This window comes from Onychostruthus taczanowskii, unplaced genomic scaffold (assembly GCF_017590055.1).
Source record: "Onychostruthus taczanowskii isolate IOZ18803 unplaced genomic scaffold, ASM1759005v1 scaffold91, whole genome shotgun sequence".
Classification (NCBI taxonomy): Eukaryota; Metazoa; Chordata; class Aves; order Passeriformes; family Passeridae; genus Onychostruthus; species Onychostruthus taczanowskii.
This window is the reverse complement of record NW_024507105.1, coordinates 1,421,620-1,438,945: the sequence shown is the minus strand read 5'-3', so window position 1 is coordinate 1,438,945 and position 17,326 is coordinate 1,421,620. Positions and strand designations below refer to the sequence as shown.

The following is a 17,326-nucleotide window of genomic DNA, read 5'->3' as shown; positions in this document are numbered from 1 at the left end:
AATCCTGCCCGGTGAGCCCGGCACCGGGTCGGTGTCGGGCTTGGCTACGGGCATGGAAACATCAAAAAGACCTCGAAGATCATCGACTCCAACCAACAAGCAAGCACTGTCACCTTTACCACTAAGCCATGTCCCCAAGTACACATCCACACGTTTTTTGAACACTTCCAGGGTGCCAGACCCAGCAGTGGCCTGGCCCCGGCGGAGCGCGGGGCTCGGGGGAGTGCGGGGGTCTCTGGGGAGGATCTGTCAGCCGCCGTGCCTGGCTGCCGTCAGGTTCTCTTTTCCTAATTGAAACGAGATCCAGAGCAGGCGTCTCCTAAACGTTTTATCCCCTCGCAGCAGTGGGAGAACGTCAGTGCCCGAGGCCGGGTTCTCCCGCCGCGGAGATCCGAGACCGGCGCAGCGGGAGCCGCGTTCCCCGGGCGGCCCCGGGGCCCGGTAACGGCGGCCGCTCTCCATGGTCCTGAGCCAGACTCGCCGGCGCCCCGGGGCGGCAGGACACCGAGCCGCAGCCCAGCCCGGCGGCCCCCGGCCCGGAAAGCTGGGGGCTGGACTGGGGACCCCCTCCGGTTCCCCTGGATTCCGCCCCGCCAGGTGCCACCGCCGCGGGTCGGGTTTCCCCGAGTAAGCGATGCCAGTGCGGGGCGGGGGGAGGCACCGTGACCCCGCCGGAGTGGGAGTAGGGGGGTCCTGCTCCCCCCAAAGAGCTGGGGAGACGATGAGGGGATTCCTGGGGGGTTGCGGGGGCAGCACCGGGAGGCACCGAGGGCCCGGGAAGCCGGGCGGAGCCGGGCGGGCTCCCACCGGAGCTCGGCGGGGACGCGGGGTTGGGGGCGGCCATAGAGTGTCCCGGGACGCCCCGGCCCCAGCTGCCCCGGGCTCTGGGGTCCCGGCAGCTCCTCACTGGCTCTCTCCGGTGTCTTCCCGCGCTTCCCTGTCGGAGGACCCGGGGCAGCGCTTCTCCCGCGGGGCGAGGAGCTGGGAAGGTTTCGGGCGCGGGGCCGAGGGTGCTCGGCGCTGCACGGCCCCCCCGGCGGGGCGGGTCGGGGGCGGGGAGCCCCGGGGAGGCCCGGGCGGAGGATCCCGCCCACCGGCCCNGGCCGCTCCGGCCCGGGGCGCGGGGCCGCTCCGCCGCCGGGGGCTGCACAGGCAGGTGAGTCCGCAGCGGGACCTCCGGTGGGGCGGGAGGCGGGGAGGGGAGGGCCGGCAGCGCCGCGCAGAGCGGAGCTTCCCCCGGGGAAGCACCGGGGCTTCCCTCGCCTGCGACGCCCCCGGTGCCAAGCCAGGCCGGGGGGATCCCCGGGCATCCCCGGGCTCACGGAGAATCCTGGCGTCCGTATTGCCCCCGGCTCCTCAACAGCATTTCCTGGCGCTGGCGGCGACCCCCGGGGTAGGGCTGGGGGTCCCCGCGCCCTGCTGCGGGCTGGGAGCCCCGCGGTGGGGCAGGGGCTGGCTGGCTGGCTGTGGTCTCTGCCGTTTCTGGTCCGCATCCCACCCGCAGGGGTGTCCCGGTTTCCTGGACGAAGCAGCCCCCTCCCGGGACACCGGGTCCCGGCTCATGCCGGTGGTTTCCCGGGCAGCGGGAAGTGGGTACCAAGGGGATGTGTTTGTCCCACTTGGAAGACTTGGGGGGCTGGTGCAGTGTGGGCTCCGGGGTCCCGGTGCCCTTGGTGTGCCCTGCTTCCCTCTGAGGACCCTCCTGGATCCCGGGTCTCCGGCAGTGCAGGCTGAGCTCTGCACAGGTGTGACCTTGGGGTGTGTCGGTGTGGCAGGGCTGTGTGACAGTGCCCAGCACTCGGGTGCTCTCCTGCCTGTGCTTGGAGACCACCCTTGCGTGGCCTCCTCTGCACCACACCGAGGAGCCCCGGGCAGAACCCGAAGCAGATTTGCGGTGTTGGGGTGCTCCGGGGAGCAGTGGGAGCAGAGGCAGCTTTGCTGGCGGCAGAGCTCGGGGCTCCCACAGCAGCACAGAGCTCTGCCCGACCGGCTGACACAGGTGCCTGTAGCGCCAGTGGCTTCGATTTTGGGATGGTGGGAGAGCACCTGGGTCCTGCCCCCAGAGCTGCTCTGCCACGGCCGGCACAGGGACAGGCTGGGACCCCTGGACGTGGTGGGACCCGGGGCTGGGAGAGCCGGGCAGCTCTCGGAGCACTCAGACACGGCCCTTATCTGCTGCCACCACCCTGGGAACTCGTTGCACGCTCAGCCCCAGTGAATTTCCTTTTTCTGTTTTTGTTTCTTTCCTGCTGACGCTTTTCCCCTCCGGAATCAAGGGCTGGATGGGGCCCATGGTTACGGGGTGGTGCGAGCAGCCCGACCCCACGGTGGGGTGGCAGCGGGCAGAGCACAGCAGCACCCAGCACCCACCTGTGCCGGTCCCCTCGGCAGGAGAAAACCAACCGCGTGTCCGCGTGTGCCCCTGGCGCTCCCGGAGAGTGGAGCCGGGAGCAGGAACCTGCTGAGCCGCTGCCTGCACGTTTTCCGTGGCATTCCCCGGGGGCCGCCCGCAGCGGCCGCTCGCCCGGCGCCGGGGCTCGCGCTGGTGCGTTCCCCGGCCGCCGCAGGATGCATCGGCCTCCTGCGAGCAGCGATCGCGGCGCCGTGACCTTGGCAGGGCGGGAGCTCACCCCGCCTCTGGCTCAGCCCGAGCGCCTCCGGTTGTTACAACCCAGCTGCCGGCGCAAGAGACGTGCCCAGCCCCTGGGCCCTGATCCTGCCACGCAGGAGCCTAGAGCGGGGTGATGGCCAGGCATGGGGAAAGCATGAGCCATGACGGCTGTCCTGGTCGCCATCTTTGCCCCTGCTCCATGGCTTGGGTCAGATGTGGTGCTCACAGCCAGCACAGTGACAGTTCTGCCCCTGTCTCCCCTAGTCTGACTCTTGTCCCCTTGTTGTCCCTGTCTCAGATGTACCAAGTCCAGCTGAAGCACTGTGGGTGTGAGGAAGGCAGTGCAGCACCATGACTGCGGCACAAGGGGTTCTCCTTCGACCCATCACCATGGGACTGCTCCTGCAGAGCCTCTTCCTCCTCCTCCTCCTCCTGGGCTCCTGCCTCCCTCCAGCTGCTGCCTTCCCCAAGGGCTGTTACCCCTCAGAAGAGGAGGGGCTGAAGACCTTTCGCTGCAGCAACGCTCAGCTGACCGAGGTCCCCAGGGACATCCCCAATGACACCAACAAGCTCTACCTGGACTTCAACCAAATCCCCTTCCTGCCTCGCGATGCCTTCCGGGACCTGCCGCTCCTGCTGGAGCTGGATCTGTCCCACAATGCCATCGCCAGAATCGAAACTGGAGCTTTCCAGGGCCTGGCAGAGCACCTACACTCTTTGGACTTGTCTTCCAACAGGCTGGTGTCGGTCAGCAAAGACGCCTTTAGCAACCTGAAAGCCAAGGTGAACCTGTCCAACAACCCGTGGCTGTGTGACTGCCGGCTGCAGGAGCTGATCCGTGCGGTGGAGCTGGCGGCCGACTCCTCGGGGGGCATCGTGTGCGACTCCTCCACGCAGGAGGAGCACGTGGGCAAAGCTTTCCTGCAGGTCATTGCCAACACAGACTTCTGCAACGTGTACAAGAAGACCACGGACATCGCCATGCTGGTCACCATGTTCGGCTGGTTCGCCATGGTGATTTCCTACCTGGTTTATTACGTCAGGCAGAACCAGGAGGACGCCCGGCGGCACCTGGAGTATCTCAAGTCGCTGCCCAGCAAACAGCGGCGATCGGAGGAGTCGTCCACCATCAGCACTGTGGTGTGAGCACAGCATCCTGCAGGACATGGGGATGTGTGAAGCTGGGGACCGGCCACTCCAGGGGCTGTCACCAGCCACTGCCATCGCACAGAGATACTCATGGATTTGTTCTGTTCTCCTCCTGGAAGCAGCAGCCACGGCTGATGAGTCCCTGGCTCTGGTGGCTGAGGTCAGGGATGGATATCAGACATGAGCACGGAGGATCCTCAGCTCCTCCCAAGTTATGCAGGACTGGAGCAACACGGAGCATCCCCCTGGCATGTGGCCATTGCTGTGACTGACTTGGACATTTGGACTTCATCTAAAACTTTTTATATTTCCTTTGCAGAGATTCCTTGGGGCATTAATGGAATCGGTGTTTTCTCTCCCTGGTTTCCCCTTGGCTGCCCAGGGGATGGTACGGCAGCCCAGGGCAGCCTGGGCCTGGATCCCTGCTGGGAAGGCAGTGGGGAGGAGCAGTACGGGTGCAAGGCCAGTGCCCTGCCGGGTCACTGGCCCTGGAGGGACCAAGAGGTGGGGCAGGAGGTGGGGACACACCGGTTGGTGCCGCCCCATCTTCCGTTTCATCTCCCCGCCCCTTTCCCGGCGCTCAGGCCAGGTGGGGCAAGGGGCATGGGGGTCCCCACTCAGCCATGGGGTCGCTGATGGGCAAACCCAGGGCCTTTCGCCTCGGAGTGTGGGGAACGAGAACCAAACGGGGAATGAACTCCCTGGGGCAGAGCCCTTTGGGGCTGCCAAGGGATGTGGGTGCTGATGGAGGGGCAGCTAGGGGTCCTGGCAGTGGGTCCAGCCCTGCTGGGATGTTGGGGGAGTGGGCTTCCCCTCGGTGCTCTCGGGGACCATGAGGGAGGGTGTTGGCAGCACCCTTGGCCATCTGCTCGTGTCACTGCCGGAGGGGAGCTCCCACCTTACAAGCTGCTGACCGGTCACTGTGATGGGAAGCAGGATGGAGGGAGCTGCCGCGGCTCCTCTGTCCTCTCCCCACCCCTGCACTGCTGTCAGGAGCCTGAATCTCCCCTAAAACATCCCAAAGTCCCTTCTTGATGCTTCCAGTATTGGGCTGCAGGTTCCTGGTGGCAGTGGTGGAGGTGATGCTGAGCGCAGGGCTGGCACAGGCAGGGGTCAGTGCCCACTTTTGGGCATGCAGGGTCCAAGTGGCAACTCAGAGCAAAACCAGAGCAGCCCCAGGCTCTTCCACCTGCCTGTCTGGCCCCTGGGACATCTGGTTTTGCTGGTTTTGGCCTTTTTTAAAACCAACCAATGCTAAATTGCCTTAACTCACCAAGAGCACCAACCAAAGCTGCTGGAACCTCCCCTGTAGCGGGCCACAGCTGCCTTGTTGCCAGGCCCAGCCTCAGCCCCTGGTGCGGGCAGCTCCAGCCGCTGCCCGTGCCCTCGTGCCCCGGTGCTGGTGGGAGCCGTGGGACTGAGCTGGCCAGGAGCAGGGCCCATCCTTCCACAAGTGCCTGATTCCAGCACAGAGCAGGAGCTCTGCAACGCACAAACACCTCAGCCCCAGCTCCCATCCGGGCGTCCCCGCAGCCCCACGGCAGCTCCTTCCCTCTCTACAACAGCCTGAGGAGAAAAGGGGCTGGGGGGGACCCGACTGAACCCCCCAAGCTGCTCCCCCCAGGCCACCGCTTGTGCCCGCAGAATGGGGGATGCCGGGACCACCCGACCCATCTGTGTTTGGGTTAAGGGACATTTTAGTTCTTACTTTATACGACAATAAAGTTGGCTTTTACTTTGGAGCCGGTGGCCGGCGTGTGCTGGTGTGTGTGTCTGTGGGTCACCGGGCCCTGGTGACGTTGTGGCTGCAAAGGAAGGACAGAGGTGCCCGCGACAGTCGATTCTTTGTGGGCAGGCGCTTGCAGAAACAGGACACCCGTCCCTCCGGTAACCCTGCCGCAGCCTTCAATAATGAACACCCGCGGCTCGGCTCGGCTCGCTGGCACGGTGCCGGTCCCCGCGACACCCGGGACACCGTGGAATGGCTCCCCGGGGCTCTGCTCCGCTGCCTGCCCTCCCGTCCCCACCGAGCAGCCCCCGGCATCGCGTGGTACACGGGCAGGATCCTGACGGCCGGGAGGGGCAAAGCCCTTCCAACACCACGGTCCCGCCGGGGCCTCTCCGGTCACAGCCCCGTCCCGGTTTGCCGGCGCCTCTTCCCGGTGATCCGTGCTGGAGTCTTGTGCCGTGAAAGGTGAAAGCCGGGCCTTAACGCAGAGTGACAGCTCCCGCTCGTGGGACATTAACCTTGTTTGTCACTCGGCTGTCTCCAGACGCAGACCCCGGGCTCTGGAGCAGATGGCTGCTGTCCCCCGCTCCGGTCACTCCCTGGGGATCCTCCTCCCGCGGCTCCCGGAGCAGCTGGGGAGGGCTGGGGGACACGCAGGACACGTGCCCCCAGCTGCCACCCTGTCCGTGGGGCCGTGGCTCCCTGGAGTCCTGCCGGTGTCCCCTCTCACAGGGCTGGATGATGCTGAGTGCCCCAGGGTCAGCGCTGCTCTGGATCCTGTCTGTGGAGTTACTTGGATGGAAACCATCAGGCTCATTACAGCCCACACTGATGAGCACAGGGGAAAGGAAGTGGATTCCAGGGATTTGTCTGGATGTGGAACAGCCACTGGCCTGTGTGGGTGTGCAGGGGGATAAAATACACAAGAAGTCTAACAAAAATCTGCAGTAAGATTTGGGAAGGTAACTTGGTGTGGGATGGAACTGTGCTGGATTTGGGCTGTCAGTACTGTCGGATATTTAATCAGGTGTGACAAGGAATGGGGAAGAACAGAAAAATTACTTTATGAGGATATTTCCTGGGGGTGCTGTGGCCAGCCTGGGGTCTTGAGAGCAGGGGAACACAGCCTGCCAGATGGCTTAAATCTCAAGGAGGGATTGTTCTCATCCCACTCTTTCCAGTCGCAAGGTGCTGTGGAGCCAGATCCTGCTGAGGGTGGGAGCTGGCACTCGGCACGGTGGGTACCAGGGGCTCAGTGTTAAAGGCAGCACTTCTCCTTCAGCAAGGGATTAGAATCATCCCTTTTAATACCCCTCTCTGGGTAATTCATTTCCTGATGTAGATTTATCCACAGGGATCAGCAGCAGGAGAATTAACAGCGTGACCTCCTTCTGTGCGTTCCAGCACTCCGGTAAATCTCCGTTATTAACTTCCAAGGAGCTCTGCCCGCCCGGTCATTAACCGGCCTGCTCTCCTCTCCAGGATGGAGGAAAACGTGTCACTGGGGCAAGATCTATGACCTGAATCCTCTTGGCAGGGATGACTCTTTGCCTGCCTGGCCCTGGGATCCCTTGGGATCACAGGGATGGAGGAGTGTTCCTAGGAAACCCCCAGGATATGCCAGGGAACATGGCAGGATATGCCTGGTGGCAAGGGGGGGCTTTGGGAGAAAGTTTTGGGAGAAGCCCTGTTTTCCCCTGCCCACAAGTAGAATGTGTTCCCAGACTGCATCCTGAACTTTGAACTGATTAGATTTCCAAGAGGGAAGGAAGGATGTCTAATTGTTTAATTTCCACAATTAGAAAAATATTTATCAATAATTAGGAGTGATGGCAGCAATTACACTGGGATTAAAGCCAGGCTACACTTCATCACCCGCCTTTCACTCAGGGACCTTATTTATTTCTTTCACCCCTCAAAAAATCCATGTACAGCTGCATTGCTGCCAATAATGAATCACCCTTGTTCACTGCCTGCACAGGACTCATTAATCTGATGATGCCAGTGGTTTTAGGAAGGCTGCTGGGCACATCGTGTGGTCACTGGGCTTGGGCAGGAGAAAATTTAATTTCAGTGGGTAGGAAAATGAAGCAGGGCTAAAAATCACAATAGCACTTCCTGTGCCTGTGGTTGAGAGCTCAGCCAGCCACACTCCCCTCCAGACTCCCTGGTGATTTTCCCTCTCATCACTCGTCCAAGGCAGGCATGGCTGAGTCCAGGGATCATTTTCCAACAGCTGCTCTTTTAGGATGAAGTTGTACCAATTAATAAAATTGTGTGACCCTCAAAGTTTTCACTCTCAGAGGGAAATTTTCTATTTCCAGGTATTTTTCCTGTCTTAGAAGACCCAGGACCATTAGCATCTGTGGAAGTACCAGGGGACCTTTGTCTGTGGGCACTTTCAGTGTCACCTGGGCACTCTTGGAACACCCTCCACTCTTGGTCAAGCTTTGTTTTCAAGCATCTTTCCACCAAAACGACTCCTGGTTGTGTCCTTGGAGGAATTCCTGGGGGATGGATTAGCCAGGGCTGCACCACACCCATGCCAGGTGTGACGAGTTCCTGGGATGTGCCAGTCCCAGGGCACTGCTCTGCCTGCTTCCCACAGCCCCTCTCCTTATCACCTGTGAGCAGGGGACATGAATTTTGTCCTGGACAGGTCTGTGGCTCCTTCAACTCCTCTTAGCTTAAATTTAGAGGAACATCTTGATTGTGGGTTAATGAAGCTGCTGCAGGGAGTTACAAGACAACTTTCCCACTGGAGCCAAAGTGTCACTGTCACCCGATGGATGAGTCCCATCACTGCTTGCAGCTCTGCAGTGAATGTTTGAACACGTGTTCCTTAAGTGTTTCTCAAGTGGGTTGTTCCAGGCAGCTCTGATGGGAAAACAATGGGCTGCAGCTTCCAGCTGGCAGATTATTCCTGTTATTTTTGCCATTTGTGGATGTTTCAAAGCTCTCGTGTGCTGTCAGTACGTGCTGAGATCCAGGAGGTCTGTGTGGAGAAGAGGACAGGAAGTTTGAAGTTCTAAATTTATTATTTGTGAGGACTCCTCAGTGTTCTTAAGGTGTTGTGATAGTCCTTGGCACAGAGTGAGGTTGGAGCTGTGGTAGCAGGGCAGGTTAAAGTGGGGTTCAAGGGGCTGAGCCTCACAGGGGTGATGGAGTTTCCCCACCTCACCACGAGCATCAGGCACAGCCCGGCTTTCCATGATTCCTCCTGTAAAGCCAGAGCCAAGCAGAAGAGGAGGATTTGAGGAGGGTTTAAAAGAGTGAGGAAAGATCTTGCAGAGCTGTTGCAGCTGTGGGAGGTAGAGAGGGGTGGGAACAGTTGAGGTGAGAGCTGATCACAGGGATCTGTACATCCCAAGGTGTGACAGGGAAGAGAGAGGTGTGAGGGATGGTGTCAGCCACGAAAGGCTCAACTGCTGCCCCAGGTGCCCAGCTCCAGCTGGATGCAGAGGACTTTCACACAGGAAAGGTCAGAGAGAAGCCACTTCCTGTCAGGTTTTTATGAGACTCCACAGAATCACTGACACAAACTCCTTTGCAATGTGACACATAAATATTTGAGCTATTTTTCTGCTTTTACAATCATAGAATTCCAAGATGGTTTGGGTTGGAAGGGATATTAAAACTCATCAGCTGCAGACCCTGTCAGGACAGGGACAACTTCCACTATCCCAGGCTGCTCCAAGCTCTGCCCAACCTGGCCTTGGACACTTCCAGGGATCCAGGAGCAGCCATAGCTCCTCTGGGCCACCTGTGCCAGGGCCTCACCACCCCCACAGGGAAGAATTTCCTCTGTGTGTCCAACTTAAATTTTCCCACTCAGTTTGAAGCCCACTGAAGAAGTGAAGGTGCTGTAAGAGCTTTTAGGAGGGAGTACAGGTCATTTGTGACTCTCCACAGCACTTAGTAGGTACTTCCAGCTTTTTTTCCCTCATAATTGATGCATGTGGCATTTCCCCCTGCTGAAATAGGCCAAGAGAACCAGGCAGCACCGCTGAGCCCGGCTGCTTCATCTGTCTCAGCCTGAGCTGTGCACAGTGTCCAGTTGGCAGCGAGGATAATCAGCCCAAGGGCAGTGGAAATGCTCATTACAGCACACTTTATTCCTTAGTATTTAATAAGTAATGACTCTGAAGAGCTTGGAGCGGGGTCTGTGCCCGTGCTGTCTCCTGCTGTGTTCCTGTCACTATGGATAAGTTAAACTGGGTTGAATCGGGTCGATTTTTGGATGAATACCCACCAAGGAATTTCGAGATGTTGTAAGAAGTTGGGGTGGTTGAGTGGGAGGTGCTTCTTTTGCTTGACTTAGTTTTGCTTTGTGAAAGAAAGGAGGGAAGCTGGGCACTGCTTTCCACGGCCCAGTGTGTGCAAAGAAACTGAGTTCTCTGATGTCCCTCAATAAAGTGAGCCTGGAAGGTAGGAACTCCCTCAGGGAACAGCTTAGAAAGAAGCTCTGGAAGCCCGTGCTCCAGGAGCTGAGCCACTGAAGGCTCAGCTGGGGCTGGGGAACAGTTGGAGTTACACATGAAGTTCTTGATAGTGGTCAAACAATCTTTACTCACTCTGTGAGCAGGGTGATGGATCGCTGCAGATCCAGCAGCTAACCTTCCGAAGCGGGTGGGGGTGAGGTCTCTCTGGGAAGAAAACGTTCCCATTAGCTCAGTGCTTTGGCAATTTGTATCATCCGGTGAACTCGTCAGGAATTCACAGCTGCTGTAATCTGTTCCTGCAGCACCTGGGGCCAGCCGGGCCCTGCACGAGGGTTTGGTGCAGCTGCAGGGGAAGATGCAGCAGGAGGAGGTGGAAGAAGCTCTGCAGACTCTCTGCTTCCCTCTGGAATATTCCCTCTTTATTCAAGGAGAGAACCATAACCTGGGTTCTTAATCCTGCTGAATGCTGGGCTGTGTAATTTGTTACTCACCCTCTCTTTTGTCTTAGAGACCTGATTTTCCTTTCTCCTCATGTCCAGGCTGGAACATTTCAGAAACAGTGAAAGAAATGTGGAGGGGAAGAAAAAAAAAAAAAAAGAAAAGAAAGGGGGGAACGTAATGCTTTTAAATCTCAAAGATCAAATACTTCTGTTAATAACTGCTAGAAATTCCTCACAGAGATTTTGGCATATGCCAGTCTGGCACATAACTCCACCACAGCCACCTGCCATCCTGCCTGGAATTGTTTGCAGCTCCTTTGTGTTCTCTGAGCAGCACAAAGCTGTGGCGTGTCTGGTGTCACCACCAAGTAACAGACTCTGCACTAAGCCACGTGACAAACTTTCTTTTTTTTTCCCATTTAATTAGTTTTCCTTGCATGAACACTGTGTTTTAAGCAGTGCTTTTTCCAGTCTAAGGGGTCCCTGAACACTGGAAAACCTAGGGGTGTATGAATGAGGATGTTTTGTTCCAAAGGGAACGGAGGATTCCAGGATTGGCAGCTAAAATGAAAAGAACACCACAACACCAAGAATTCTTTCACAGCTGCTCTTTGGCTTTCCAGGCTCTGCCAGTTTAATAGCAGGATTTTGCTCCATACATTCTGGCTTGAGGCCTGGCACAGGTCCAACATATCACCTCGTTGTTGGGACTGTAAGTTCCAGGACCACAAACCACTGTGAAGAGAACAGAGTTGGGGTTCCAGCCACTTTCCCCCCATCCTGGGGGGGTCATCAGACATCCCCATGAGCCTTCCCAGTGCCCTGTGGGATCTCCTGCCCTTCCCGAGCTCCCTGAACCTCTGGCTAAATCCCCCCCAACTTTACAACCTGCAGCAGGTGCTGCAAAAGAACTTGAAAAATCAGCAGAGAATTTTCTAGCAGGACTTCCATGAAGGGAATTGTTTCTTATGGGCTCTGGATCCTGAGGATTGTCACTTACCAGTGACACCTGGAAGGAAAGAAACCCCCTGGACTGCTTCTACTTTGCTTGGAAATGCAACTACACCTGTGAATGCACTGACATGCTCCACTGGCTCATTTCCTATCATTACTTTAAAACTATAATGTGAATATCCTCCCAAAGGATGAACAGAAATATCCCTGGTTTTGACCCCAATATTTCCCTAATCCCTCCCCAGAGCTCTGTGCCCAGCTCTCATCAGCTATATTTAGATCAATGAGCTATATTTAAAAAGATGTATTTTATATTTACCACAGCAGCTGGCGCAGTTCTGGTGGGTGTAGTGGTTTTTCCCAAAACCTGGCCGACAGCTGTCGATGGGAGTCATGGAGAAGCTGTTGTCCACGTACTGTATTGTAGGAACAGCCTGAAGCTCATACTCCAAAACGTGCCCCAGCTGATGGAAAAACTTCCCTATTAGCTCTGCTGCCTAAAATTCAGAAGTATAGGGAGAATAAAAGCATAGTTGATTTTTGTTGTTTTAAAAATATCAGGAAATATTTTTCTAGTCCTGATTTCCACACACTGACTTGTCACCTTAATTGGGAGTGTTCCTTGGCTTCAAGGGGCCTGGATTCAGACCTAGGATGTGAGCTGATCCCAGGATTTAATATTTAGCGGGCAGAGAGAATAGATTTTAGAAATTGGCTACAGTAGACTTCAAATTGCATTCCATTGACCAAATCATAAATCAAAAATTTCATTTAGAGGACTGGAAGCTCAATATAAATAATAATGTTTATCCTTCTTTATTATTAGATGCAAATACAAAGCAAGTAATGAGCCCGATGTTTTAACTGGGTTTTTTTTAAGCTATTTGTATCAATTTGACTTCTAAACCCATTTTTCTTCCTGAATGGAATTATTTTAAATCCATGAATCGTCACTTACAATATTAATCCCACAAAATCTGGGTAAAGATGGATTACTACCAGTCCTATCTGCAGGAGCTAAGGCAGAGGTGGGTGTTAAAGAGGCAGAGAAGACACAAGGTGACTGACACAGAACCTGTCGGACTCTCCTGTTTGTCACATCTTCACAGTCATAAGGAATCTCGTGACAAACTTTTTCCCATCCTGGTGCAAATGGATTGACTGTGGATGGAGGAAAAAAGATCCATGAAAAAGGGAAAAAAAGATAGATTAGGTCCTTGTGGTTCCTGTCCTGTTCCTTGCTTTGTTTAGTAGGAGTCAGAGGTCAACCAATATAAATTGGGGGGAAATACACTAAGCTGAGAAAATGGAATGAATGTCTCACATAGCAACCTCAGGGCCTGAAAAGGGCTGAAGTTTTATGTAAAATTTAAAATCTTTGGGTCATGAAAGTTTCTTGACTTTTCTTAGGGAAAAATATCCACAAAACTGTTCCATAACCTGTTGGATGGTCCCTCTTAGTGTGTGGCTAGAACAGATACAGGAGTGAATGTGGTCAGAGAATTAAAGAACAACTTCCTTCCCTCAGTGATAAACCATCTCTAACTCAAGGCAGCAGCAGGGCAGATTTAACTTGTTTGTGAGGTGAAACAACCTCAGTATTGCCATGAGAGAGCTGTAAGGCTCTTGTTTTAGCTCTGTGCAGTTTCCTAGAATCAAGAAAAAATTAGAGGCTGGGATGGATGGGACTTTCCACTTGGTCCAGTGGAAGGTGTCCTTGCCTATGGCAGGGGGGAACTGAATGAGCTTTAAGGTCTCTTCCTACTCAAATCATTCTATAATTCTAAAATCAGAGTGGTCCCAGAATTATTAAAAATCAAATACTGAAAAACCTAAATATGACAGTGACGTTTGGGCATATTATGGGCTGTCTCCTTCCAACAGTCCTCTCTAACCTTGGTAATAACAGCTCTCGCTAGGACTGTAAAAAGTTGGACGCTAAATTTAACACAAAAAACTGCGTTTTAGCTCCATCTGTGGGCAATGAAAAAAAAAACAGGGACTCAAAAAAAAAAACAAAAACAAAAAACAACCAAACCCAGGACAACTTTTGGAGGTGTTCTTGACTCTGCTGGTTTTCAGACGTTGTTTGTAGCACTCACAAGTTGCTGATAACAATAAACGGTCCCTCCCAAGCAAGCACTGAAATTGATTACCTAGAAAATTAACAAACAGCTCATGCTGGAGGCCATTCTTTGGTGTCCTGATAGAGTGGCACTTGTAGGATGACTCTGTGATGTGGCAGTTCAGGTGGGAGATGCTGCTGTTGAGGATTTTTTTTAATACCTCCATGAACAAGCCGTTGTTTGTCAGCCTGCACCCCGTTGTGCTAAAGCGAACAGACACCTGATAGGCATGGTCAGCTTCCCTGTAGGCTGGGAGGAAATGATTGGGTGTGAATCTGGGGTGTAATCACAGATTGAATCTTAGATTATCAGTTCTTTGTATCTGAAATATAGGCTTTTATTCAAAAGTAAATAAATAAATAAAGCACTGTCATTAATTGTGTCATAACACGTTCGTCCTTGACAGAGCTGACTCAATAGTAAGAGACATTTTAGTTGGAAGTACACAGGAATTTGTGTGCTTACTGGAGACTCTGTTCCCAATAATGAAAACAAAAGAAGGAGTAAATGGTAAAATGGCACAGAACCAGCATGTCTGCAAAGCTGTGTGTCTGAAACAGATGGGTGCAAATTCTATGCAATTATTTTATTATTACTTTAAAAGTTAGTGTTTCTCAAGGATTTTTTGGGTTGTTATGTTGTGGGTGGGAAGTGATGTTGGTGAGGAGTGGTTACAGGAGGTGGAAGGGGCTGGAGTGTAGATCTCAGATAACTCTGGAATTCTTGCATCTGTACCTAAGGGTAGACATTATTTTATTGCCATATATCCTTGGGAACAGTATTATTAAACTTCTTCCAAAACCATGAAAAGGTGCATGTGTGTCTATAAGTAAAAAAGTTTATTTTCTATTCCAGGATGAAATTTTAATTGTTGTGGTGGGTTTTTTTTTAATCAAACCTTGCAATAAACACAGAGCTCACAAACCCACCAATCTGCAAAGGCCATGTGCTCACTCCTAACTCAGCAATCTTACCATAAACCATGAATTTATAGGCCTCAACCATTTCTATTTCTTCCTGTGTTGTGGTTTCGATGACTTTGTGGGAGAGAGTACAAGTGTAGGCACCAGACATTGACACCATGAAACCCATCAGCATCAGCTTCCCTGTGTCTGTCAGATTCACATAGCTTTGCCCTAAAATAGAAATATTGGATTACCAGAATTGTCCATTTTCTGATACATCTAGAAGATTTGAAGAAGAAATCTTCCTCCTGTGCATAATGATGGTGGTTCATGCTAGCCTGAAATGATCTAAAATTTATGAATTTTAGGATTTACTACAAATTTCCTTTTTAGCAAAAGTATCTGTAACTTTTAGAGGGAGAAGAGAAATGGGATCTTAATGTCAGAATTTGTGGAAATATCTGGCAAAGGGCTAAGAAACCACTGGGGGTGTGAATAGAAACAAGAAAAATAAGTGATATTTTTAGTCTGAACTAACCTTGTAAATCTCTTCCATCTGGACCAGTCCACAAATAGCTGGGATCTATTATTCTTTCTTGAGAAAGAGCCAGATCCATACAGACCAGGAATGGGCTGTTTGTGAACACCTTAACATACACATTCACTGCAATACAGAATCAGGTAAATGATGTAAAATGCTGACATTGAATGAAATCACAAAAAAAAAAAACAAAAAAACCTCATTGAAAATTGTGTTTGAAGTGTATTTTTCAGTCTTGGACTTGTAAAGTGTAATATTAAAGATTAATCTCCGTTTGTTCTTAATTAATATCTTGGAACTGTCCACAGTGTGCCTGGTGCTGACTGTTAGAGGGAGACACTCGTGTCCCACACACAAACTGTGGCACAGGCATTAAAAAAGCACCAGATTTTTCAGTGAAACCCTCATTTAGATGTTAAATTTTCATCAGTGCTTCCAGCAGCACTATGGGACAAATATATTTCCATCCCCATCCCCCTTTCTCTTGTTCCTGTGCATATGAGGTTCCATGTGTACTGGTGCTGCATAATGATCCCTGGGCTTAAAACTACAAATTCTAGTAAAAATGAAATCTAGGTAGGAAAAATTGACAAGTTTACCTTCATGCCTGGTGTCACCATAAACTTCATTCTTTCCAATTAAATCAATAGATTGCTCTTCCTTCTGTTCTGCTCTCACTGCAGGGAAAAGTAATCAGAATATTAGAGATCAATCTAAATGTGTGATCGTTAATTCTTTATTTCACCCTGGCTTTTGTCTCATTTTGTTTCTTTTGCCTTACTTTTCCTTTTCCCCTATGCTTTTTTTCTTAGCAACAAGCAGGAGCCCTTGCTTTTTACCTGTCCCTTTTTAATTGTTTTAGTGTCCATGTTGCAAACCTGCCTGGATGTACCAGGTTCTAGACCAGATGAACCTGCATCTCTACAGAAAGCCACTAAAATACTTATAAAATCTGACTATAAAGTGAAGGTCCTGTAGTATGACCCCGAGCAGACACAGGGCAGGGATCTCTCAGCCCTTTCCTTTCTGGTAAACAGCAGGCTGATGTTGGGCAGGAAGGTTTTTGTGACGAGAATCCCCAGGAGAGGTGGAAATTATTGGAAATAGGGTTTTTTTCAGGCCATGGGCACACTGGGGTGGTCCTGCCTGATTGCTGTGTCCCAAGGTTGAGCCTGGGGGACAGTGGGGTGTCACTGGGACTTATGACAACCCCTCTTAAGGGGCTTTAGCTCCCTGTCTCCTACTAAGGGGCTTCATCTGCCACTCTGAGGGAAGGTTTTTTGGGGACATTTGTCCCTCACAGTGGAGATGCACCCACCAATGAGGTGTCAATGGAGTCCACCTGTCCCCTCTTGAAGAACTTAATCTCTGAGGGAAGGTTTTTTGGGGACATTTGTCCCTCACAGTGGAGATGCACCCACCAATGAGATGTCAATGGAGTCCACCTGTCCTCTCGTGAGGGGCTTCATCTCCCACTCTGAGGGAAGGATTTTTGGGGACATTTGTCCCCCACACTGGAGCAGTATCAATGGAGCCCACCTGTCCCCTCTTGAGGGGCTTCATCTCCCACTCTGAGGGAAGGTATTTTGGGGACATTTGTCCCCCACAGTGGAGCAGTATCAATGGAGCCCACCTGTCCCCTCTTGAGGGGCTTCATCTCCCACTCTGAGGGAAGGTTTTTTGGGGACATTTGTCCCTCACAGTGGAGATGCACCCACCAACAGGGTGTCAGTAGAGCCCACCTGACCCCTCTAACAGAGCTTCAATCTGCCCCTCTGAGGGAATGTTCTATGGAGATCCCCCCCACCCCAGCTCAGCAAGCGGGACTCGCTGACGCGCTCCCATCCCCTCTTACCACCCTCTGAGCGAACCGGCCTCGCACCAACACAGCCCCGCAGGTGCTTTCCCACCCCTAGTCCCACTTACCCCATCCCGCCACCACCACCACGGCCGCCACGCTCAGCAGAGCGCCCGGGGGGCAGCGGGGCCGCCCGCCGCCCCCCGCCATCCTCCCGCCGCCCCTCACAACGGCCGCCGCGGGCGCGAGGGGGCGCTAACGGCCCCCCCCTCCCCCCGCCTCCATCCCCGCGCGCGCACGGCGCTTCCCGCCCTTTTTCCTCCCCTCAGGGCTGAGGGCGGGAAGGGTGGGGTGTCCCCGCCGGGGTCCCGCGCTCCTTCTCCTCTCTCTCGCCCACACCCCGTGCTTTTTATACAGTTTTAAAAACATTCTGCTTCCTCGCCAGCACTTCACTGAGGTTTTTAAATAGTATTTAGTTGTGGGGAGGTGGGGGGTTTTTTTTTTTTTTTTTTTTTTTTTTTTTTTTTTTTTGGTTTTCTCGCTTTCAGGCCCCTGAGGCGCTTGGCAGTGAAGGACGGCCCTGGCCACCCCCTCCGCGCCTGTTGTCACCCTTCATGCCCACATCGCTCCT

At 53.4% G+C, this 17,326-nt stretch overlaps 2 protein-coding genes across 2 annotated transcripts; one reads left to right on the top strand and one right to left on the bottom strand.

Moving 5' to 3' along the window:
- The first annotated feature begins 1,101 nt into the window (after positions 1-1,101).
- On the top strand, positions 1,102-5,502 carry LRRC3C (leucine rich repeat containing 3C). Its single transcript, XM_041426303.1, has 2 exons — positions 1,102-1,156; positions 2,910-5,502. Exon 2 carries the CDS (start codon positions 2,963-2,965, stop codon positions 3,755-3,757), a length of 795 nt encoding a protein of 264 aa, XP_041282237.1. The 5' UTR covers positions 1,102-1,156; positions 2,910-2,962; the 3' UTR covers positions 3,758-5,502.
- Positions 5,503-11,005: 5,503 nt separating this feature from the next.
- Positions 11,006-16,905, bottom strand: ZPBP2 (zona pellucida binding protein 2). The gene is made up of 8 exons (XM_041426558.1): positions 16,824-16,905; positions 15,497-15,574; positions 14,895-15,020; positions 14,426-14,587; positions 13,482-13,700; positions 12,401-12,486; positions 11,645-11,822; positions 11,006-11,106 (listed from the first exon to the last, which is right to left on the bottom strand). Exons 1-8 carry the CDS (start codon positions 16,903-16,905, stop codon positions 11,006-11,008), a joined length of 1,032 nt encoding a protein of 343 aa, XP_041282492.1.
- Positions 16,906-17,326: the final 421 nt, after the last annotated feature.